This window comes from Cordyceps militaris (assembly GCF_000225605.1).
Source record: "Cordyceps militaris CM01 unplaced genomic scaffold CCM_S00001, whole genome shotgun sequence".
Taxonomy (NCBI): domain Eukaryota; kingdom Fungi; phylum Ascomycota; class Sordariomycetes; order Hypocreales; family Cordycipitaceae; genus Cordyceps; species Cordyceps militaris.
The window spans coordinates 3458378-3482365 of record NW_006271969.1 but is presented as its reverse complement, the minus strand read 5'-3'; the positions used below and the strand labels follow the sequence as shown (position 1 = coordinate 3482365).

The window sequence follows — 23988 nt, the reverse complement described above, 5'->3', positions numbered from 1 at the left end:
CTCCACCCCCCCCCCCCAACTTCAGGACCCCCCATCCCCAGCAAATCCCAAATCCTTCCATCTCTCGCAGGCGGCGCTTCCTATTGTGAACATCTCAATACCTCATCCTCTTCTTTTCACTCCATCCAGCTCCCAAAGTCCACGCCTTTTCCTACCGCGCATCGCCCAATCCTCGATTCCCCTGGCCGGCGCACCATTCAGTACTCCCAACTCGCTCCTGTTGTATCACACCTCCTGCAATTCGTCCGCCTCCAAAAGCTCCGCACTCGCTACCCGCCGTCGCGCAACCTGAACCCGCCGTTTGAGTGCTATCCTCATCTTGACGCCTCATTTCTTGCCCGCCACGAATTCTTGCAGAACTTTGCTCCTAAAGAATTGCTTCTCTAATAGACGGCGCAATCCACCGTCGACAGTCTTGATGCCCGCTTAATACTCCCCAGCCCGTACCACCAAGGATGCTCTCGGTTTCCACATCGAACTCATGAGACGATGAACACCGTGACCGCCGGTCCACGCAGCTTCTCGCCGCCGCTCAAAGCCCGCTACAGTGATACTCCTGGCGGCGGCGAGTGGTCTTCTTACAGACATTACACCGATCATCGCTCAAGTTATATCAACGGCTCTCACGGCTCAGACTCGATCAACATGGAGCCCGTAAAAAAATCAGGCGGCAAGATGCCCATCTACAACTCCAGCCAAGACTTCTCTCGCCTCGACCTCTCCAAACTCTTCGAACCAGTTCCCATGAACCACAAATCCTTCCTCGATCCAGAGTATGAGGCCGAAATGCTCAAGCACAAACGTGACGTCCTTCAATCTGTCGTCGACTCGCATGGTACTACTTGTTTAACGTCCCAACTAGTTCCAAATTTGCTGACTCTGTCTATAGACATATCTCGCAGTGTCCCTGTTCTTTCTTCTCTAGATGAGTGCCGCATGCTGCAATACATGTGCGAGTGTCTCGAGGCTGCCTGCATGCTCAAAGGTACTGCGAATTCCATCTCTGCCCATTGCATTTCTAACGCTTCGCAGGCATTGATGCCAACCAGCAACTCAGAGCCTCTTCCGCCAGTGCCCCTGCCAGCTTCCGACCGTGGCTTTCTCGTAACCTGACCAAGCAGGATCCCGTTTTTGCCAGCATTATTGCTGGCGGCAAGAGCCTCGACGAACTTCCGCGAACCCTCAAGTGCCCCCTGCGTGGCTGTCGTCATTATGTGTATGGTTTTGCTACCAAGGAGGAGCTACAGGCGCACACGCGCACTCACTTAGTCCCCGGTGAAGAGCGACTCCAGGATCAAGACGAAATCAATGCCCGCCGCACTATGCAGTACCCTGGCAAACCCGAGATGGATCCTGTTCAGCAGCCTCGCACGCCACCTGAGCAGCGCGAACCCATCGAGAGAGACTACGCACGCGCCGATGGTATGGACCACGATGGCATTCAACCCCACGCCTTTATGCGCCCCAAGTCTCCAACTTTGACCGGCACCACTCTTTCGCCTAACCCCGACGGCACCGCATACGGCGAAGTCAACCACAACCGCTACTTTCCGCCTTCAGAACCTCACCACTCCCCACGGTTACGTCCATCGGAACAAGAGCCTCGGCACGAGTCCATGCACATAGACTCGCGTCGCGAATCTGCGCATCACGATGCCTTGCCACCCATCAGACAGCTTGACCTGCCCTCTGATCAGGGCCTTCAGCACCACGGCTACATGTCGGCACCCCAGTTACAGCCACCAACCCAACCCAGCCACTTACCCCGTCTCGATACCCTTGCAGGCTCCTCCTTCCACTCTGAGGCTCCATCATCACCCCGACTTCGCATCCGTGCCCTGGAACGTGGCCTTTCTGATCGCGGTCACTCTGACGCTCAAACCTCGTTCAGTGGCCAGGACTCTTTGCCCCCATTTTCCGCTCTGGATCCTACCGGCAGCGCAATTTCTGCTCGCCTCCAACCAATCCACGAATCCGACAGAGTCTTCAAACAGGAAGTCAGCAACGGGCCCGTACATATCAAGTCAGAATCGAAGCAACATCTTGAGGAGCCCTGCTTTCGCTGTACTGGTCAAGAAGCCGGTTCTTGCAAGTGCATTGCTCCTCTACGAGACGACGACTCGCACTGGCACCGCGTCGACACCTACAGAGGCACTGTTGCGTCTGTCGCCAAAAGCCTGGTGCCAGGATCCCCCATTGGCGAGCGACCTTCTAGACATGGCACTCTGTTGTCTGGCCCCATTCGACAGGAGGCTGTCCGCAAGCTTCGTCGTGACGTTGATGATTACCTCCGATCCGTTTTGCGCTTCCCTGACAACATTCGCATTGGCATTCGCGACATGACTGATTTCAATGACTCCTTTTGGCGTATGGGCGATCTGAGCCATGAGAAGAATATTATAGAGCAGATCGTTGCCACCAACGCTTGGAATATTTTTACCCCCCCACCTGCCATTCTTTGCACACTTCTCTACATGAACCTGAGAACCCAACAACCTTATAACATCATTCACCTGATTGGCACCAGCGGTAGATTCTCGACCAGTCGACGAGATGAGGAGCGTACCAGCCCTGCCCTCTACCACGCCAAGCACCTCCTCCGCGAAGTTACCTTTTACGGCCTCTCCGGGAACACCCCCTTCATCTGCGCACCTTTCGCAGAGAGACGCGGACCACCATTCCCCGAAGACGCTGTGCGAGACGACCAAGCCGAAGTTGTGGAGACATGTATGGCCACCTTCCTCCGCGCCTTTGAGGCCAGCTGCAGAGACGGCAAGGATAAGACACCGAAGCAGTGGATTGCGCTGTTTTCGTCCCTCATCATGTTTAATCTGTCCGGCGTAATTCTTGGCGGAGCCGCAAAGGCCTCGCTCGAGAATCCCGTCAATGCGGATGACCACTCATTTGCCCTCGCATTCTGGGACAACATCCGCAGCACCTTTGACGTTCTGCTTGACCTCTTCTTCGATCTCGGCCCCATGCTGTTTGATCGAGTCTCACAAGATTGGGATGATGACGACATCACGGCATATGACATGATGGCCAAGGCGCTTGCGTATGGCGACTGGAAGAGCAGGGGTATTGCCAACTCAGAAGAATTCTTGCTCGCACTCTCCTCCTTTACATTTGAGGACTCCATCGAGTCTACAAAACAAGTGACCAAGACGATGGGCATGAATCGAGAAGAACCAAAGAGAGGCCCCCAGCGATCCGACGTCTCGCGAAGACCATCATATCATGGTGAATATCCTTCACGGACATACACTGACTATAGTCAAGACCGCCATAGACAATCAATAACGCCGGGACTCTCTCGCTCGCAGACTGACTCTGCCTATAGAATCGGCGGCAGCAATGGAGGCTCTGAATTCAAGTCGCGTGTCTTTTCGAGGGACCATGGCTCAGTTTCGGTTCGCAGCGAGTATGCCCACTCTGAGGCTGGTTCAAACAAGGTTCATGAATATCTCCGCTCCGAAGGCGGCTCATTACGAATCAACGACCATACATGGCACTCTGTACAGCACTCTGGCCCCTCGCGCCGTTCATCACCGGGGCCGACGGAGCATAACTCACTATCGCCAACCGGCGTTGTGTCTCCCGACGGCCGGTCGCCAATGTCCATGGCTAATCTGATTGGCAAAGCTGGCCCATCCCCTCATGCGCCCGGCAGGGCCCTCAGCCCAAGAAGCGAAATAAGCAGAAGTGATGCGGGGTACGGATACTCAAGACACCATGATAACCGCACCGCCTCTCATGGCGGTCTAGCGTCCCGTGGCGACCGCCTGGATCGTCGTCCATCAATCACTGGCTCATCTCACTCTGTCACCTCATCCCGCCGTGACAGCAGCGCACCCGTTGCCATTCCGTCTGGGCCGCCCAATATTAAGCCCACGTACCAGAGACCACCGCTACGCCGAGTGTACTGCACTCACTGCAATGACTACCCCGAAGGATTCCGTGGCGAGCACGAGCTGCGACGCCACACGCACGCACGCCACGCGGCATTGGTTCGCCGCTGGGTTTGCCGAGAACCGCCCAGGAGGCACCCTAACCAGCCTTGGACATCTGTTCCTCTCAACACCTGCAAGTCGTGCATGGCCCAAAAGAGCTACGGCGCTTACTACAACGCCGCGGCGCATCTACGTCGTGCCCACTTCCCACCCTCACGCAATGGCAAGTCTGCGAGTGACTGGCCGTCTATGTCTGTCCTGAAGGAGTGGATGCAAGAAGTTTGTGTTGCCCCCGATGCGCAAAGCGAGGGCAAAGGCAAGGGCAAAGGAAGGGCTACCTCTGATGGCCAGCTCGTTGATCTGGACAGTGACGACGAGATGGAAGACGTCAACGGCCAAGATGATAGTTTGGAACCCAGCAACCCCGGCAACATGGAAAGCGCGCCCGCATCGAGCACTCCCAACAGATCGGGCTCGGGCGATTCCCCAGATGAGCCGGCAGGTGGGCAAAAGTGCCCATACCCGGAATGCGGACGTGTGCTGCGTGACCTCGCCGCACACATGCTGACGCATCAGGCCGAGCGACCGGAAAAGTGCCCCGTCCCTTCATGCGTGTACCACACCAAGGGCTTCGCGCGCAAGTACGACAAGAACCGCCACGCGCTGACGCACTACCGCGGCACGCTCATTTGCCCTCTGTGCCCGACCAAGGGTGAGAACAATGTCGAGAGCGTGTTTAGCCGCGCAGACGTCTTCAAGAGACATCTCGCGTCAGTGCACAGTGTCGAGACGAGCACCGGCCCTCAGACAAACGGCGAAGACGCCCCCTCGGCGGCGGCCGCGACCGAAATGTCTGCTTCCATGATGTCGCGCCCCGTGGCGGACCCCAATACGCTGCAAAATCAGGGCCGCTGCTCCATCTGCAACGCCTACCACCCGTACGCGCAGGAATTCTACGAGCATCTCGATGAGTGCGTGCTTGCGGCACTTGTAGCCCCCGATACGCTTGCCAAAACGCAGCTGAGCCGCAGCGGCAGCGGCAGCACCTACGCCGCGATGCCGCCGCCACCACCCCCGCGCACAGGCTCGCCAACTTACTCGGTCGGCTCGGGGCGCTCCCAGAATACACAAGGCAGCCGTCTGCACCACGGTCCGTCGGCTCCGGCTACGTCTGCGCCATATGGCTACCGCCCGTACTCGGACCACGGCTCCCGGCCGGGCAGCGCGGCGTCGGCGCGGAGCTTTGACTCGTCTGGGCGTCGATCGGGCCTGATTCACGTGCACGCGCACACGCAGCTGCACGCGCCTCGGCCGATGGGTGTGCCTCTGCCACCGCCGTCTGCGTGCGGCTCCTTTGACTCGGATCTCAACTAGAGGGGGGGTGGAGGTGTAGCGGGGTTACAGTGCCCGCGTATAACATATAACAGTCTATTTTGCGTTTTGTATCATTCATGAGAGATGGTCTCCTTGACGATGATGAGGAAGATGTGGAGTATTATTTTTTGTACATAGCGATTTTTATAGGGGGCAGGGCGTTTTTTTCCACCACGAGTTGGATCCTGGAAACATTGTTTTCCTAGTTGGATTTTTGGCCAAGTTTTATTTGGGGATATACTATATTTGCTTGTAGTGGCAGGTGTCACTTTGGGGTTGAGGATTTTTTGGATTCCTGGGACAGTATTCTGTATAGTACGGAATAATCAAGTTTATTGAACACAACCTTTCACATCCATTTACACGTAGCTGCGATGATCTCATTGGGGGTCGACCTAGAGAGGATACGAATACTTTACTATACAGTCAGAAATCACAGTCGTTACGCACAAGTCTTGTTGAATTGGTATAATTGTACGCTTCTAAAAACAGCCCAACGCCAAGCGAACCCTGTTCATGCACTCCGTGACAAATAAGACAAGCACCAAACATATCGGGGACTTGTCCATCATATATGAGGGAAAAAAGCCAACGCGCGAAATCAAGTAAAGGGGGTCAATAGAACGCTCGAGAGTCGTCTCTTCTATTTTTCCGACTCGTGAGCGATCTTTTCACCAAGGACACCACGGTTGTTGAGGCCAGGAGGGGCAGAGCGCTTGAAGTACTCGTGAATCTCCTGGGAGAACTCGCCATCGTCGCCCATGCCGTGGTCGGCATGGCTGTTCTCCATCTCCTTGGGACCACGGGCGGCCTGGACATCCTCCCACTCCTTGCGCATGTCTTCAACCTTGGCCTTCCAGTCCTTTTCGGGGTCGTACGTCTTGGCGAGGCCCATGAGGCGCTCCCATACGGAAAGATGCTTGGGATTGACGGCGACGCCGTGGTACTCGTGGCTACGGTTGTCGCGGATGTAGCGCCAGCGACGCTCCTGCTCCTTGAGGTCGAGACCAGTGGTATCGGGCAGGAAGAGGTAGGTCAGGAGCATACCGGCGAGACCGAACCAGGGAACGACCATGAACTTGGTCGGCGTGTCGATGTAGTTGTAGAGAACCGAGGCGAGCAGGGCACCAGCCTTGCCTATGCAGGCGGAGAAGCCGTGGGCACTGGCACGTATGGGGGTGGGAAAGACCTCGCCGGCGACGAGGAAAGTGACCGAGTTGGGGCCAAACTGGTTGAAGAAGGAGGAGAGGAAGTACATGGCCTGGAAAGCATGGATGCCGGCAGGGCTAGTGTAGTAGTCGTACTTGAAGGCGGGAATAACAAACATGAGGAAGCACATGAAGAAGCCAACCTGCTGCATCATCTTGCGGCCGTACATCTTGTTGTCGATGAGGAAAGAGGCGGCATAGTATCCGGCGAGCGAGACAACAATATTGACCAGGTTCCAGCTCCAGGTGGTGAGGAGGTTCGAGGGGTTAGATGAGATGACGCTGATGAACTGACCCTGGAACAGCTTGTTGCCGTAAAAGAATACGTCATTGCAGAACCAGGCACCGGCCGTGGCGATGAGACGACCGCCAAATTCGGTGAAGCAATACTTGAGAGCAGTGACATCGTAGCCGGTGACAGAGGTGCGAGCCTTGGCAGCGGCGAGCTGCTTGGAAGGGTTAGGCATCTTCCAAGTTCTGTAGTAGACGAGCCAGAGAGTGCCAATAGCAGGGAAGGCAAAGGACAGGCGGAAGGCGTACTGGGCGGCGCTGTGGCTGTAGGGAGGGGCGCCGGAGCCCGAGTTGAAGATGACAAGGAGGATGATGAGCAGGACCTGGTTAACGAATTGGCCCCAACCCTGCATGAGGAAGGCCATGGTGACACGGCGACCACGATGCAGTCTGTCCTCTCTGGTGGAGAGGCGGCCGTGGGAGGAGACGTTTTCGAGAGAAGAGGTGGCGGTGATGGGGTACTCGCCACCAACACCGAGGGAGTAGAAGAAGAGGGACCAGGCGTAGCAGATAATCCAGCCCTGGAGGGTCAGACCCCAAGAGGCAGTGAGCATGAGCAGACCGATGAACATGATGATGGCGTCCTGGATGAGACCCCAGCGACGACCAATCCAGTCACCAATAACCTGTGAAAGCTAGGGTTAGTTGGGGTTGTGATGAGGGAGGGGGGGGGGGATACTTACACCGACAAAGACCTGACCAACCATGATTCCGATAATCTCGAGATATGTGACCGAGGCGATCCAGTTCTTGCTGCAGACCTGGTGCTTGCTCCAGCACTCGGGCCAGACTTGTTTGAAGAGAGGCTCGAGGTTACCAATGGAGAAGAGGACGTAGCCCTCGAGACCGAGACCAGCACCAGGGATCACGGCGTGGCGGAAGTACCAGCCAAGGGGAGAGAGGGGATCCTGCTTGGCCATGCGGCCAATGGTGGCCAGCTCCTCCTTGGCAGCCTGTCGGTCGACGGCCGTGACAAACTTGAAGCGCTCTCCCAGGGGCAGATCGGCCCAGTATACACCTTCGGGGGTGTACGAGTCGTCTGGGCGCGCAACATGTGAAAAGATGCGACGCTCTTCGGGGGTTGTGCCCAGCATGGAGTCATCACCACTGTCACTGGCAGTAGGGCCGTGAGGGACGGGGACCTCGCCCATGACGGGGTGGTGATGCTCATGATGAGGGCGAGGGGTGGGCTCGACCTGATCGGGGGCATCAGAAGCCATGGCGATGGGAGTGAATCGTGGTTGTGCTTGGCAATGTCTTGGGCTTGGCGATGTTGATGTTTCCTGGGCGTGCTTGGCAGCGGGAGCAGGGAGGGTTAGGGTATCAAGTAGAGTTGAATTGAATCCCGAGGCAAGGAGGAAGAGAGAAAGGAAGATGGAAAGGAAGAAAGACAACCAAAGCAACAAGGCTTGTTGAATTGGTAGTGCTTGGGAGGAATGAGAGAGGCTCTGGGAGGAAAGGGAAGGAGGGAGGAAGGTGAGGAAGACGGAAGGGCATTTGTTATATTTAGTTTAGGCATGGCAAGCTTGGACCCTGGGGCAGCCATATTGGAAGGAGGAATCCACACGGAAATATGGAACTAGATAGGGAATACTATCAGGAAGAAAACCTTGCCTTTACTAGCAGGACTAGAGTAGTTGGAAGACGGACGCGAAGTATAACTCGGTGGTGGTGAGGAAAACTGTATGCAAGCAATTCATTTTTTTTTGGTGGCGCCGCCGCTTTTACAGGTGGCGCTGCTTTTAGCAGTGGCGCTAATCCCGGTCCGAGTGACGGCAGGGGCTTGTCACTATGGCACTAAATGTTGGGGGAAAACTATGGGAAAGAAAGGAAAAGTAAAAAAAGGGAGAAATCAAGGAATACAAAGAGAAAGGGTCCAAGATCTCTGGTGATGAATAATGAGCCGAAGAATGAGCCAGCTAATGGCAAAGTCTGGTAGAGACGGCATCCCGACTTCTCCATGTACGTACCTGGAGGACGACTAGGTAGTTAAAGCAGCCAGAGATTCTTCCCTCGTTTCCGCAGCCGGGGGAAAAAAAAGCTTGAAGCAAGGAGCCAATCAGAAGCTGCCAATCGCCCACGCTCTCGATCTCTTGGTCATGACAGGCTGTCCATGACGAGCCCCACCAACTCCATCTCCCCCTCCCTCCCAACCTCCACCAAGTCCACATCACCAGGTCCTTGACGACTTCAGCCCATCCCGTCTGCAATTATGATGCCAGAGGGCACACGACACTACTCCGTACTGCGAGAAATATCCGTAGTGACGAAACAATTCGCTCGAGTCAAGAAGCACCCCCGGCCATCGTCAGCCAAGCCATGACCGCCGTCGGGGTTTCTCACGCTTCAAGTCCGCGCCCCTACAAACGCATCATCCACAGGCGGCCCGGCGGCGGCCCTTTCGTTCGGCTTTTCCAATCCTCCACCAAGCGCAAACCTTGGAAATCAACAAGACATTCTACGCACTAGTTTTATTAAGTCACCCAACTGTACTACGGATATCCTGCCTCGCCCGCTGTTGTCGAATGTCCGCGGCCCTCGTGTCTCGTGTCTTCCCCACGCAAGCTCATTGGATACCCAGCATCACAGGAGGCTCACATAAGGCGAATTGTCACGCAGTCGCCGGCTAAGGCGGCAGAGTCTCTTCCAGTTCAACCCTGTCGATCGCTCAGCGCTGGCCATTGCGTCCGGTCATGTATGCTTAATTCAGTCACCGAAATCTGCGTCGTTGAAACGAGGCTGTCAAGCTAGTTAGAGTCGTCCTCTCCGTCGCGTCCGCCGCCGCGTCCGTCGCTCGGGCCGCCTTCACCTCTCTGATGCTCCGGGAATGCTTCACCGGACAGAAAACCCTCGCAAGGAAACTGCTCGCGTGACTGCAGCGCCACGTCGCACCTCACCATCCACTTCCTCATCTCTGGGCGGGCTTGCCCCTTGGCACCTCGCTGCTGCATGCATCGTGCCTCGACCGCTCAGCCCGCTCAGCGACTGTGAGATGGCCAGACCCTGGTCTTGCACCGGCACTGAGACAAGGGGTCCACGACGCCCACCGACCCCCAACATGGTCACACCTAGCGCCGCTTTTACTCTGAGGCTCGCCCGCAAAAGATAGACCCCGGCTCTCGAACCCCAGTCGCCGCGCGTGTTGCCAGTTTTTGCGCGAGTATCCGTATACTTCGTAGCTATTGCCCTCACTGCTCACGATACCAGGGTTTACGCCCCAGTCGCCTCTCGTCTTCGTCAGCTTCCCTCTAACGCATGTACTGCCTTATCAATCGCCTGTTCTTCCACGCAAGCCGCCCGCCGCAACGTTCGAGACAAGGCCCACATTCATACCAGCCCATGCTATTGCATCCCAATCTGTCGACCGACCTGCTGCCATCTCGCAGCCGATTGCATCCTCGATATTGTATTTCACGGCAAACCGGCAACAAGTGGCGCGCCTTTTTCCTTCTCTGCATAAATTCCTTCTGCTGTGTCACGGTTCATGCGGTACCAAATACGGCAGAATGCGGCCTCGTCCCTCACGCAGGCGCCGCCCATCTCACACGCCATCTACCTCACTGTACTCCGTACGCATCCGGCAGTCTCACTCGGGAATCATTCCACGACGAACCCACGGTGCTTGTCTCACCCTCTACTTTCCCCGCCCGCAACAATCGTTTGTCTCTTTGGCAAGAAACGGACAATAAGAGAATCGATGCAGCCTTCCCCGGGTCTTTTACCCAGTCCACGGATCGACCGAGCGCGCTAAAAAAACCCTTCCTCTCCAATCTTGGTCGCGAGTTAAACTCTCTGCCTGCCTTCCGCTCACTGCTGTCCGCACTAGTAAACCTTTTTTCCTGCCATGTGGCCTAGACACTGATTTTGACAGGACAAACCCCCGAACGACAGGAGCGCCATATAGAGGGCTGATTGATTCCGTCGCTGCCGAAGCCAAGCCCGTCTTTCAGCTTGTTCCCAACAATGCCCGTCATTGTCCTACCTCACGGCTGGTCAACTGGTCGTAGGACCGCAACCCTCTGCGGCCGTGGCGCCGGCTTGTTCGTCATACAATATGACTGGTCGCCGTCATCTGTGTGCTCTCGCCGGCTTGTTCGTTCAGGCTTCCGTCGTCATTCCTGATGTCATCGCTCGGGCGCGCGCATTCCACCACGTGCGCGACGGTGAGCCATCTGCTGGCCAAGAGCCAAACGAGCGCTTTGGAGCACTCTAGTTTCGTGGCTTTCTAAATGTAGGGAAATTATAGTCGCTCCCAAAGAAGCGCAAGTACAAGTAAATGCCTTCTTGGAGGTTTGCTTGCTGGTAGAGTTGGCTCGCAGGTAGAGTTGCGTGCGTGTAGAGTTGCTTGCCTGTAGGGCGTAGAGTTACGTTGCGCTCGCTATTTGCGCCGTGAGGCAATATAATCGAGAGACTACAGTATTGACAAACAACAGCCACTCGAATCGGCCCATCAAAGATGATTCGCTTTCATTTTGCTTTTTGATATCAGACGAATACTGTAACCGAGCCAGACTGCCATACTTGATATAATCAAGATTTTCTCTTCAGTAAACCTAAATCTTATATGTAACTAGTTCATCTCTCTTCACTTCTACTCTGTATCTTGATATTCATTTTTTTCTCGAATGGATATAACAAAACTTCATCTCAAGGAGGCTTGGGGGAAGGGAAAATACGAGCAAGGTCACGGAAGCAGTAGTAGCAAAATGTAGTACGATTGGACATGATAGACTGTCAATGTGGAATTGCAACCATATATACAGCAGCCACAAAAAAAAAGCAAACTTGCATCGTTGCCATGTTGAATGAATCATTTCCCCCTTCCTGTTTTCCGCTGACCCCATATTGATTGCCGCCACAGAAAAAAAAAAAAAAAAGATCTTCTGCATGTGTATATATACATGTTACGCCGTTGCTCCCCGTGTATGTGTAAAAGTGTAGATGATAAAAAACCCGCTCAGCTTGGCCAATGAACGTGGTCCGGGAGTAGGTCGGCCATGCAAGCACAAGGGAGAGAAAGGAAGCCGCCGGTATTATAACGAAGGAAAGGGGGAGGCACCCAACCATGCGCAGGCGTGTAACTGATGAGCGTGGCCGGGCATGTATGCTATGCTAGTAGTGTATAGCCTCGTCTCGTACAGTAGATGTAGGCTGAGTGTTCAAGACGTGGGCTGGTGTGGAATCCTGCTTTGTCGTCGTCGACTTTGGCAGGTCTCGAGCATTTACTCGCTCCCCCACGATGCCTCGCGCAAGGGAACCTCTTCGCCCGCCGCCGCGCGAGAGCCATCCTGCTCGGCCTTGCACGCCCAGTACTCCCCTAGACGCAGCTCCGCGTATGAGGCATAGTCAAAGTCAATCTTGGAAATGGTGGCCTGGATCGAGGACCAGATGCCCCAGTAGAAGCCAGGCACGCCGCGAAAGTCGTCCACATCTTGCATCATCTTGGTCGTCTCGCGCTCAATGTCGAGATCGTCGCCCGAGAGCTCAGCATAGGTCTCAATGTATTCGCGCACAAAGGCGAGACGCTGGCTGCGTGTGGGAATGACGGCATAGTCGCAGTCGTAGCCAGCCCACTCGGCAAAGTGGTTGGCAATGTCAAAGGCGGCGGGCGAGGGCGTGCCGTACTCGTAGTCGATGAAGCTGACGGAAAAGGGCTTGTCGGCGTCATTATGCATGATAACGTTGGCGCATAGCAGATCGCAGTGCGCGAATACAAGCTTATCCAGGGTTAGTCGTGGCGGTTTTACATGCGGACATGAGAATACGTACTCCGTTCTGCCCGAATCCTGGACGCTGGCTGAGCTGCTTGACAAGACGTTCCAGCTCTGTTTGCAGCTTGCCCTGGCGCTCGCGCTCGGCCTCGGTGTCGACGGGCAGAGCGAGGATCCATTTCTGTATTGTCGACCATAGGTTCGGGACCGGCTTTCCGGGTGCGGCGTTGGCAATCTTGGCCTTGCTGCTGGTGCCCGTCAGGTCGATGCTCGTCGTTGCGTTTCTAGCATCGGGCAGGCAGGGCACCGTGGCATGCCACTGCGCCAGCCGGCGGGCAATGGCCCTGCTGAGGACGGGGTCGGGCAGGTCCTTGGGCTGGGCGACGGCGCCGGGGATGAAGCGGTAGAGCATGCCGTTGGCGAAGCGGGCGAGCAGGGCGGGGGCGAGGTTGTACTTTGAGAGCAGCTCGTGGTTGGCGGCCTCGCGCTCGCGGTCAATGAGGATGTCGGTGCCGTTGCCGTAGGCGCGGAGCAGGATGGCTTCGCGGTCGACCTCCTCGGCGGACAGGCCCGGCCGGCGGTGGACAGCCTTGAGGAGCGTGTTTGTGATGCCGTCGGTGAAGCGGACAAACTCAACGGGTTCGTCGTGGGCGGCCCAGTGCGGCGCAATGGCGTGGATGAGCCTGAGGGCAGACGCCTGGGAGTCGGCGGGGTCGTAGGTCAAGGGGATGAAGCGCACGTGGCCGGGGCCGGTGCTGACGGCGGCGGGAGCCATGGTTGTTTGGGGTGTGAAGATGCGTAGAGGGAGACGGCGAGGCGAAATCAGGAGACAGGCGCCGAGGCAAAGTGAAAATTCGAAACCAAGCGTGGCAAAACGAGGCAGAGGTCGGTGTCTGGAGCGTGGGGAAATTCAAGGGTGACGAATCTGGGGTATGAAAAAGTCAGTCGCGAGGCAGATTTGGGCGCGATCCGGGTGGACAATGTGAATCTCACCGATGGTTCAGGACGGATGAAGTTGGCAGAAAGCACGAGACCTGTTGCTGTTTGTAGTTTGGGCAAAAGTTGTCCGAGGGCGGGGAGGGCAGCCAGTGATGAGGCGGCCAGGGACCATGTGAGAGCCGTTGCAGGGGGTCAGTGGCTGAGAGGGAAAACAGAGAAGCGGTCGGACTGGTGGTGCTGCGCTAACTAGCGAGGTCGGTCTACTGGTACTAGTTACTGGTACCTAGGTCTGTCGTGGCAAGTTGAGGCGGGCTATAATGTGTGCTGGCTTGTGTGGCTTTTGGGAATGCAGACCAGTCAAGATATGTTTTGTTTGGAATGGTGGTTTGCACCTTTTTTCTTTGCGCAACGCGGCGTTGACTTGGGGGGGGCACAGGGGCACAGGGAGGAGGTAGAGGGTACAAGGCCGGCATGCGTGGGCGCTTGTACTGGCTGGGGTACCGAGGATGTCGGTTTTGTTGGGCAGGCAATTTATGTTAGATTGGTTGCCCCTGAAGATGATGTGGGTGAATTTTTGGTCACCTATCAGTAGGCTGTGTTGAATCTCAACCAACTTTTTATTTTAAATATCCTGTTTTGCTACTAGCTACGGCGTTGTGTCGTTCTTGGTCGTCGATTCAACTCGGAGTGCAATGGCGTCATGGCAAACGCAGACACCTGGCTGCCTCCGTGCAAGTATGTACATGTACCAACAATCTGCAAGCACTGTACACTGACGATCGGTACTGTCTACCTAGGTACCTAGGTAATTACTTGGCCACGCAGCGTCGCGAGACCCTGGCCTACCAAAAGCATGTGCCTGGGCCAGTGCGTTTTTTCCACCTCAACGAGCCGGTACCTGCAATCTGCTAACTGATAGCCAAGGAAGAGGTACCCAGTACGTACTGCCTGCTGCTGTACAGCCTCCCTGCGTGACTCTACAGCCCACCACGTCCTCCCTGCACAACCACTCGATTGAATAATTTTGAAACATTGGTTTGCTGGCTCAAATAATTGCGTTTTATTTCCAAAATCTTCAGCCACATTCTGGTGTGGTGAAGGCTTTGCCTCATCCTATCCAACACTACCGCAGCCCCCAACTATGCTTGTCGATAAGCTACCTCCCTCCCCCTGTACCGATCCAGAGGGGCCAGAGGGGTTGCATACATACACGCCGCCACCTCGTCACCAGCCTTGATGGCCAAACGGCTTCCTCGCATCACTTGAGTCCGTCACACAAATTCAGCTTCTGCATGGCTTTGGTGGCTTAAGTCTCATGGGTTGCCTCTTTTGGAGTGGACTCCCTGCTGCGCATCAGACATACGTGGCAGGTGGCTACTCCACTGCGATGGCATCAAGACTGCACAGCGGTCAGACAATTGATAGCTTCTCAGACACCAGTTGTTTACTTTGTACCGTTTCGGATGCCAACATGCTAGTTACCCCATCACCTTGTTGCTACCACGTAAACGGTCCTTGGACAGCTACCCTATGCCGTGCGCCACAATCGAGAGCCGAGCCCATAGCGAGCTAAGTAGACAGATCTTTGGGGAGATAAAGGATCCGTAGAGTATAGAGGACAGCCCTTGGGAAGAAGGATGAAAAAGATGGCACAAGTCGCGTGCAAGGCGAACACGTTGGGCATGGTACTGATGTATATTACCGACAAGCGTGGAAGGTTGCTAACATAGAGACAACAGCCTCCTCCATCACCATGACCCTAGCCGGACTACACATGAATAAAACCAAAAAGAAAAAGAGGAATAAAAGATCATTTTAACTGACCAAAGTACGATCAATAAATGATAGAAAATTGCCAGGCCCAATCGTCACCCTGCATGGTGCCCCGCATCGACTCGGATCGAGTTATCTCCACCAAGCAAGCTACCAGGCCGCGATGGTCGCTTCTCCAACTTCACCAGCCGCGCCTCGCAGCCGTCGTCCCCGCCCCCTTCCACGCGTGCTCGCCCCTCCCCCGCGCCATGTGAGACGCCATGTCCTTTGTCAACCCGGACAACCTCATCGCCGTCGCCCTCGTCATCAACCGGTCGCGCGACGGCCCCGCCTTTGTCTTCCACTACCCGCCCGCCGTGCTCCCCGTCAACGCCGAGACCCCCTCGCACGATGCCGCCGACTCCGAGGACATACTGCTCGAGCGCCTGTCGCGGCCGCTGTTTCGCTCCTCCCAGGACCACCACGAGCCCCGCGGCGGCGCCGGCGGCGCCGGCGGCCACCACCTGCCCGAGCACGACACCGCCGCCGTCCCCTGGGAGAGCGTCGCCGGCTTCCCCACGCGCGACCTCGCCAGCATCCTGACCCCGGCCCGCCCGTACCACAAGCGGCTCTTCCAGCTCTCCCTCGACCCGCTGCTCTGCGTCTCCTACCCCATCCACGTCCCCGAGAGCGGCAAGTGGAAGCGCGCCAAGAAGAGCAAGCCCGGCCGCCCCCCGTCCGCCGTTGTCGTCGTCGTCGACGAGGCCGACAACACCCCGGCCGCGTCGCGCGCGCCGTCCATTGCCGTGTCCGCGCCGCCGACTCCGGTGGACGCCGAGGGCGCCGCCGACAAGGACAAGGAAAAGGACAAGAGGGACGAAGACGAGGAAAAGAGAAGCTCCATGACCATGTTCAACCTCGTCTTCATCCTGCGGCCCAAAAAGGACCAGACGAGGGAGCTCGTCGACGCTCTCTACTCCAACATTGCAAAAAAAGTCAACAAGGCCTTCAAATACAGCCAGCAGCACAGCGACTTTGTGTGGAAAGAGTCTAAGAAGATTCTAGCCACCAAAGACCGCGCACGCGAAGACAGTAAGCCCCAACCGCCTTTGCCCCCCCCCCCAAAAAACCACATCTTAACACAAAAACTTTCCCCCAGACAAACGAATGAGCCAGCTGTGGAGGGACCTCGTGCAGCAGTCGTCCCTCGCCGCCTCGGTGCAGGATATCTACGAGGCCGTCTCGCAGAACCGCATCGCGACGCTGCACCTCGACACGGCCGCCGGCGTGCTGAGCCCGTCGGTGCAGATCCCCGCGCCGCTCTACGTCGCCGACCTGCCGGGGCCGCCCGACGAGGCGCGCCGCGCCCGCGGCCTCTGGCTCACCACCGCAAACGCCTTTCTCACCCAAGACACCCTCGAGGAGCCGGGCTTTCTCGACCGCCACTTTGGCCTGCTCCTCATGGAGGACGACAAGAAGATCATTGCCGAGCTACAAGCCGACGGCGACCCGAGCGCGCTGCCCATGGTGGAGTTTGTGCGTCTGTCCAAGCCGACAATGAGGTGAGGCCGTTCATCCCACCGCCAAGATGCTTGCTGTTCCCCCCTTTCCCCCCCGCGCGCTGACACTTCTTCATCACAGCTTCTACCAGGTCGGCCAGAGCAACATCCTCAGCCTCTCGCAGGTGCGCAAGTTTGCGCAGCACTTCATCTTCTGGCGGCGCGCCATGGCCGTCCCGCCGCTGCACGCGCGCGACACGTACGTCGTCTCGCCCAACTGCGACCTCGCGCGGCTGCCCGCGGCGTCGGCCGGCTGGCAGCGCGCCTTTCCGCTCGCGCCGCCCCTCGCCAACCTGCTCTCCGACATGTCCGTGTGCCCGCGGCCGTACAAGACGTTTTGCCCGAGCAAGGTCCACCGCCCGCTCTACCTGCGCATGCTCGCCTGGCTCCTCCGCGGCGGCTGGGTCACCCAGCTCTGCACCTTTGCCTACGTCGTCGTCTGGCCCGAGATTGTCTACCAGGTCGACTACGAGATGGAGGCCGAGGAGCTCGAGGGCCCGACACCCTCGACGTCGCCCCACTCGGCCGGAGGGACCGCCGCCGCCGTGTCCATCTCGCCCCTGACAACCGCTGCCGGCGCTGGCGCGCTGGCCCGTCCGCACAACCAGCTCGCTCACCTCGACGAGGACGCCATTCTCTCCCCGACGAGCACCGGTGCCGCCCCCATCCCCGCCACCTCCGCCGCAGCAGGCAAGCCGCGCCAGGTGAGCATCGCGAGCACCACCTCGGAAGCCACGACCGCCGCCAGCGGCTCTCTGCCTTCCACCGCCGGCGCCGTGCCGATCCCCAGCACGACGGAGCGCGCCGCCGAAGCCGCGCGACTTGCCCGCATCGCGCAGCGCGTCTCCCGCGAGGCCGCCGACAAGGCCGCCGCGCACGCCCGCCGCGTCGTCCCCGAGGCCACGCCGCACCCGTCGACCAACCGCAGCCCGCACCTCGCCGGCGTCGCGCCGCACATCATCCTCGACGCCAAGAAGACGACGGGGCCCGAGTCGCGGTACCTGGCCGCCATATCGTCGCGGCTGCGCGACGACCGCGTGCGCCAGGCCTGGGCCACCATGTGCCGCTACTTTGACGGCCACGCGGCGCTCGAGAGGATCGCCCTGCAGGAGGAGATGAAGCGTAAGGAAGCTTGGACGCTCCTCACTGCCATGAGCGAGTACTTGATCTGCACGAGGCATTGGTGAAATAAAGGGATAGTGGCCGGCGGTCTGCAACTTCATGTGTATACAGTGGTTCAGGTCTGAAATCTTCACATGTGGCTATAGAGCAAAGATACCTTGTATGTAACAACAACTAGCTTGTCAGTAATACGGATAGGCAACGTCTCTTTCAAACGTCTGTTTCAAACGTTGACGTAATGTTGATGGAATGTGATAATGCTTAACCTGCATGTGATGAAGTTAGGCTGGCATGGATACGGATACCACGTCTCTTTTGAATGTACACGTCAACATCACGCAACGAAACCAAAGAAGTCAAGCAAAAGGTTTCAACTCCTAAACTATAGATAAAACTGCAAAGAGAGACGACAAGGAAGTGACAAAGCATCAAGGGGAAAAAGGAGGTAGTCTGTGGTATCTGAGAAAAAAAAGCAAAGATCCCCCGCGAAGTGTATCAAAAGCATCCACAGGTATATCAGATTAAAGCAACATAAACAACAAAAGTTCCACCAGATAAAACTCTCTAGCATGAGTTGAAAGACAGGAAAAGATACACACCCCTTGTATATAATTCAGTAGAAAAACAGTGTATAACGCACGGGAATAAAAGGGAATATTGAAGAGAAGACAGCCAAGAGGCGCAGCACTCTTGGCCGAGAAGAATGTGAAATGAAATAAAAAAGGCATCATCTTGCGACAAGCGAACAAACCGAAAAATGAAAGTGACACCCAAACGGGGAGGCCGAAGGGACTCGCTGTGCCCAGGAGCGGCGGGTGTGTCAAGTCTTGCCGTCAAAGGGCACGGAACTGATGGCAACAGTAAAGCCAGCTCCATATCGCCATTCCATAATTTGATTTCCGAAACGCCGACCGCAAAGAGAGAAGAGTGGCGGCACAGCCCACACTGCCAAAGAAAGGCAGAGGACGTAAGAAAGCGTGGCGGGCACGCGGCAGAAAACACCAATGCGCCAATATATCATGCTCCAAAGGTATGCTGACAAAAGAAGAACCCCGCGTGCGGCCGATTCACAGACATTATTCATAGAGTAACGAACGAGTGGCAGTAGCTCAGTTCAGGTCCATGTCGTACTCGTCTTCATGCTTGAAGTTGAGCGGGACGTTGCCACTGCCGTCATCCTGGTCTTCGTGCCAAAATTGGCTGGCGTCTCCCATGACACCAGAGGCATCGGGGGTGATACCGATTGTGTCGAGATTGGGACCAGCACCGTTAAGCGGCTCGCCGCGGTAGTCAGTGTGGTCGGGAACGCGAAGACCAGAACCAGCAGTACGAGAGTAAATCATGCTGTCATTCTCGGTGCGTGTGAGGGCTTCGGCGAGCTCAGACTGCATGCGCTTCTCGTCGTCAGTTAATTCGAAGGGAAATTGTCCGCCAAGGTCGGTAATGGTATTCATAAGATGCTCATGCTGTTGAAGCTTGAGGTGCAGCATCCACATCAGATCGCGGGTCCAGCTGACAGCACCATTGAGAATGTCTCCCTTGTTGGGGCCCTTGTCCTTGTCCTCGATCGGGAGTCCGGTGGTAATATTACCAGCGGCACCACCTGTGGCTCTCCTCGCTCCGGGTCCGGCAAGGCCGGAAGTGGCCTGAGAGGGGCTGGAGATGCCGGTCAAGGTAGGGGAGAGGGGGGTTCCATTCTGGATAAGCTTGCGAATCTTTTCATCCTCGAGGCGGTGCGAAGGAACAAGACGGCTGAGATCCTGGATCCTCTCATTGATGTTGTCGCGGCGACGACGCTCAACGAGGTTGTGCGACTCGCGACGGCGCTTGCGCTTCATCTCCTGAGACGATACGGCGCCACCAGGGGGACCACTGAGCTTGGTAGGCATGGAAGTGCCACCCTTCATCATGACCTCGTTGATGGGCACCATACCTTGCTGCATGGGCGAGGAAAAGCCCGAGTTATACGAAGCCGGGATGCTGCCTGTGGGGGTATTCAGCCAGTGGCCAGGGGACTTGTCATGGCTGCCCGAGTTGCGCATGGACTGGGGACCAAATGAGGGAGACTCCTGGGAGCCGATGGGGATTCCGTGGATGCTATTGGTCTTGGGGGTCATGGGAGTCCTGTTGTTGGAAGCCTTCCTTTGCATCTCCTGGGACATTCTGGCTCGGGCGGAGCCCATATCGCCGGTAAGGGGAGAACCATTGTAGGACATAGGGGAATGCAGCGAGGTGCTCATCTGGCGGAACTGTGCATTGTTAAAACCATGCCCGTATGGGCTTTGGATAGGGTCACCGTCCGGGGTGCTGGAATAGCCATTGGTAGGGTCAATCTGGAGGGAGCCACGATGGGTAAAATTCGACTGCGAAAAGCCCATGTTCATGTTACTAAAGTCCTGGTTGAGGTGTTGGTTGTCGCCTGGGCTGGCGAGACCATCGAGTAACTCGTCATCGCCAAAGACGGCGGAACCACTGGAAAAGCCGTTGGGTTGGTTGGAGCCCGTGTTGTAGTTATGGGCGTTTGGGAAAGGGGGGCCGCCCATGGCGAGCTCGTTGGGGTCGATGTTGCCGCCGTTCGTAGAGGCGAACTGGGCGAAGCTGTGCTGAGCCATGGCGATGGGTCGGCCAAGGCGGATTCGACGAGTCTGGAAATGTGTGGATGCCCAAAGGGCAAGGTTGTAGGGACAGCTGGTGCGCAGCAGGCGGCGCACGCGGTCGGAAAGAAATAGGTCGAGGATCGAGCGATGCGCTGATGTAAACTGTTAGTGACGACGCGCGAGAGAGAACGGCGTGGCGCTGTGGAAGAGGATGGCGAGTGGCGATGAGGGCGGAGCGAGTATGAGTGTCGGAGGGTTTGAGGCAGTGCGGGAAGGTCGGCAACTCACCTCTAGTACGAGTGGCAGATATAGGAGTGGTAAGGTAGCAGAGCTATCGCGGGGCCATGTGTCGCCGGAAGAGCGGATGGTATTGTAAGTTGTCAGGTAGCACGGAAAGGATGTTAATGCGGAAGGACGAAGAGGTGCGACGTTAGAAATAATTGTCGGGGACCTGTTGCGAGGGGCTACTTTTCTGACAGAGTGTGAGAAGAGCGAGTGGTAACTAGTTAGGGCGGAGCCAGTTGGGATGCGGCAAGTTTGACGGGCGCCAAGGTCCTTTTTTCGGCCACGAACACGAATGGGTAGGGTAGGTGGCAGGCGGTGACGGCGGGATGCGACTCGCGGACAAGGAGTGTTGCAAGTTACAAGTGCCTTGGAATTTTGGGTGTTTGGGTGGAGGATTCAGTGGTGCTGGTGGGCGCTAAAAAAGTGTGGTCAGCCAAGCGGAATGAGGGGAAGAAGCAAAGCAGCGTAGTCTGCAGTGAGGCGCACCAGTGTGCGAGGGAGGGCGTTGAGGGCGTTGAGGATCGCCAGCAGTGCGAACAAGGAGCCCCATAGAAAGGGCAAAAGAAAACATCCAGCCCAGACAGATGAGACTCGTGAGTCGGGCTACCAGGACAAAGGACGGTATGGCACGGGAGCAAGCAGGCAGCGATGACGATGGGACGGTGGATGAGATGGGGATGATGATGGCGATGGAGGAGAAGGAGGAGGAGGAGGAAAATGAGGGGAAAGAGGGAGGAGAAGAAATGCAAAACGCGGCGAGGGCCGGGGTGTACTTACCAAGTGTTTGTGTTTGCAGCTGGTGGTTTGCAGCTGGTGGTTGGCAGCTGGTAGTTGACAGCTGGCGGCGATGACGCTGTGGCAATGAATGCGAAAAAACGTGTTTGTCTGGTGTCAAAGAGTCCCGTCGTGTCCAGACGCGGGGAATATGTATTATAGGCTGGGATGATTAGCAAAGGCGAACCGGCGCAAGGGCAGTAGTCAGAGTGCAGAAAGCCAGATTCTGCTTGGTTTGGGGTAGTGGATGTGGTGGGAGTCGAGAGATGGCGACGTGCGCCATGCAGCGGGAAGAGGCTTGATATATGAGTTCCTAGACTTACAGCCGGGTTTGCCTGCAGAAGGAGGCAAAGGCATAAAGCAACGATGGAACACGAAGGCCTGGCACGTGTAAGTATAGAAACAAGGGGAGCAGGCAACGACCTGGTTCAAAGAGTACAAACCTTGAAAATGGAATAAATCGAGAGTACAGAGTATCAGATAGTTACCTAGTAGCTGTCTGCTTGACGAGTTCACAAAGGGCACGGCCACACAGGCAGCTGAAAGACGCAATTGTGGAGGTGGCGACCTGAACAGTCAGAGGAGAAAAGTGTGTGTGGTCACTGCCTTGGACTGACTGGTAGCCTGAGGTAGGTAAGGCTTGTGGTAGCGCAAGGGAGCAAGACGCTAGCACAATGGTCGCTGTGGCTGGAAGGGTGCAGCGGGCGGCACGTAGTAGCTTGATGTCTCGATGTCTCGGTGACTGACAACTTGGAAGTTGGTGGTGGTATTTGATGTCTCGATGTCTCGGTGACTGACAACTTGGAAGTTTACACAGTAGTCGTAGATGATGCAGAGTCGCCGCGGCAAGGTAGAGGTGGTGGCGGGGGAAGTAGGCTCTCTCTTTGTCTGGGATTCAGGAGGAGATAGATGAGGGAGCTAGAGGAATAAAGTCAGTCGATGTTGCAACCACCATCTGAGCGGTGCATGGGCGCGTAATAAAGTCGATCCAGGTCTCTCCACGATAAGTAAGCATCTTGGTAATAAGTCAGAGCACTTGATAGACTCAGACTCGAAACTTCAGACCGCCTGGCCACTCGCCATGAGGCGCTGCCTGTGGCGTAGCCAGAGTGGGGAGCCTCTGGTTAGGCTACCGCGCTGCACCTTTTGCTTTGCTTGTCTGCCTGTGTGTACTGTGTACTCCGTACTGCTTACCAAAATGGCCCAGCAAAATGACAGATCGTTCTTATCTGTATTTGCAATAATGCTGATATTCTTGCTTCGCTTGCGCTATTTGCGACATGGAAAATAAATAGCTCGACAAAGGGAGGGGGAGGGGGGAAAGGCTTGCGATGCGACGTTGGCGCTTCGTTTGCTGCAGCTAGACAGCGAGACGGCAGGATTAGCAACCTTGGATTCGCTTGCAGAACTGGTCCCCTCATCCAGCAGAAGCCCTCCTGCAGCCGTTCGATGCAAAACAGAAGTGAAGAGCGGGAACCATCTGCCGCTACGACGGGCCTTGCAGGGGAGGGGAACCGGCGGGATCCTGGGGCTGGGGGGAGGGGTGGTGGTGGTGGAGGGTTACTAGTCGTACCGTGTTTCTCGGCTCGGTGATTAACCAAGTTCTGGTGGGCTGCAATGCCGGTGGCGTGCGATGCGACTGGAGAGCTGAGTGGGAGCTGGGGAGCCGTTTGGTTTGTATTCCGATCGCTTGTCTTTGGCTTGACCCTTCGAGTGTCGGTGAGCAGCAGGTGAGTGCGCACAGTCCGCAGTGTTGCGGCGAGCTTGGTGTGTAAGTAGAGGGGCAACTGGAGAGATAAGACCAGGTTTGCGCAACCGAGTCGTGACTCGCAATGGTAAAGAAGACAGCTTGAGATGTTGATAGAGGCAGAAATCACATTCACTTTTGCGCGCGAATCAGATCGGGGCATTGCTCTTTATACTCCTTCTTCTCCCCATGGCCCACCGTGGCCGTGATGCGCGTTCCCAAGCGCACCATTCGGCCACCATCTAAAAATACAATGCCCAGTGGCTGCATGCGCCGTTTAGACGGTTTGCCCATCCCCCCGAAAGACCATCGCGAAAGCAAAACAGGCCCCGTCGCCATGCTGCCCAGACGCGTCTCCTGACTTGCTCTGGCGTCGTAGGGTGGTGGTGGCCCTCCGCCGGGCGTGCGCACCAATCAGTTGTCTGCGATGGTGGGCAACCTAGCCGAACGTGACTCGACTCTAAGACACCAAGGCCATTCTCCCGCTCGTCTCTTGCCCTCTTTCCCTCTTACCTTTGCCATGCATCATGACATCGACGGGACCCGGACGGGTCATGGGTTGTAGGCATGCCGTCGCGGCCCTGCCCCCATCGGCGGGCCACGCGGTCATGTAAGGCACCGGGGGGTGAATCGTAGCAGTAGTGGGGGAAGAAGAGAAGAGAAGAGAAGAGAAGAGAGA

General features: G+C 56.6%; 6 protein-coding genes across 6 annotated transcripts; 3 read left to right on the top strand and 3 right to left on the bottom strand.

The window, feature by feature from the left end:
* Nucleotides 1-489: 489 nt before the first annotated feature.
* Nucleotides 490-5324, top strand: CCM_01121 (C2H2 finger domain protein; the record flags this gene model as incomplete). Its single annotated transcript, XM_006666278.1, has 2 exons — nt 490-985; nt 1033-5324. The coding sequence occupies 2 exons, from the start codon at nt 490-492 to the stop codon at nt 5322-5324; spliced, it is 4788 nt and encodes a 1595-aa protein (XP_006666341.1).
* A 643-nt stretch (nt 5325-5967) lies between these two features.
* On the bottom strand, nt 5968-8043 carry CCM_01120 (MFS phosphate transporter; the record flags this gene model as incomplete). The annotated part of the gene is made up of 2 exons (XM_006666277.1): nt 5968-7449; nt 7507-8043. 2 exons carry the CDS (start codon nt 8041-8043, stop codon nt 5968-5970), a joined length of 2019 nt encoding a protein of 672 aa, XP_006666340.1.
* Nucleotides 8044-9142: 1099 nt separating this feature from the next.
* On the top strand, nt 9143-11036 carry CCM_01119 (uncharacterized protein; the record flags this gene model as incomplete). Its single annotated transcript, XM_006666276.1, has 4 exons — nt 9143-9157; nt 9462-9518; nt 10329-10392; nt 10831-11036. 4 exons carry the CDS (start codon nt 9143-9145, stop codon nt 11034-11036), a joined length of 342 nt encoding a protein of 113 aa, XP_006666339.1.
* A 1009-nt stretch (nt 11037-12045) lies between these two features.
* Nucleotides 12046-13946, bottom strand: CCM_01118 (ethanolamine kinase, putative; the record flags this gene model as incomplete). Its single annotated transcript, XM_006666275.1, has 4 exons — nt 12046-12540; nt 12593-13427; nt 13528-13672; nt 13751-13946. The coding sequence occupies 4 exons, from the start codon at nt 13944-13946 to the stop codon at nt 12046-12048; spliced, it is 1671 nt and encodes a 556-aa protein (XP_006666338.1).
* A 1560-nt stretch (nt 13947-15506) lies between these two features.
* On the top strand, nt 15507-17971 carry CCM_01117 (protein family UPF0171; the record flags this gene model as incomplete). The annotated part of the gene is made up of 3 exons (XM_006666274.1): nt 15507-16317; nt 16385-16787; nt 16867-17971. The coding sequence occupies 3 exons, from the start codon at nt 15507-15509 to the stop codon at nt 17969-17971; spliced, it is 2319 nt and encodes a 772-aa protein (XP_006666337.1).
* Nucleotides 17972-19015: 1044 nt separating this feature from the next.
* Nucleotides 19016-20518, bottom strand: CCM_01116 (HLH transcription factor (GlcD gamma); the record flags this gene model as incomplete). Its single annotated transcript, XM_006666273.1, has 1 exon — nt 19016-20518. The coding sequence occupies one exon, from the start codon at nt 20516-20518 to the stop codon at nt 19016-19018; it is 1503 nt and encodes a 500-aa protein (XP_006666336.1).
* Between the last annotated feature and the right edge of the window lie 3470 nt (nt 20519-23988).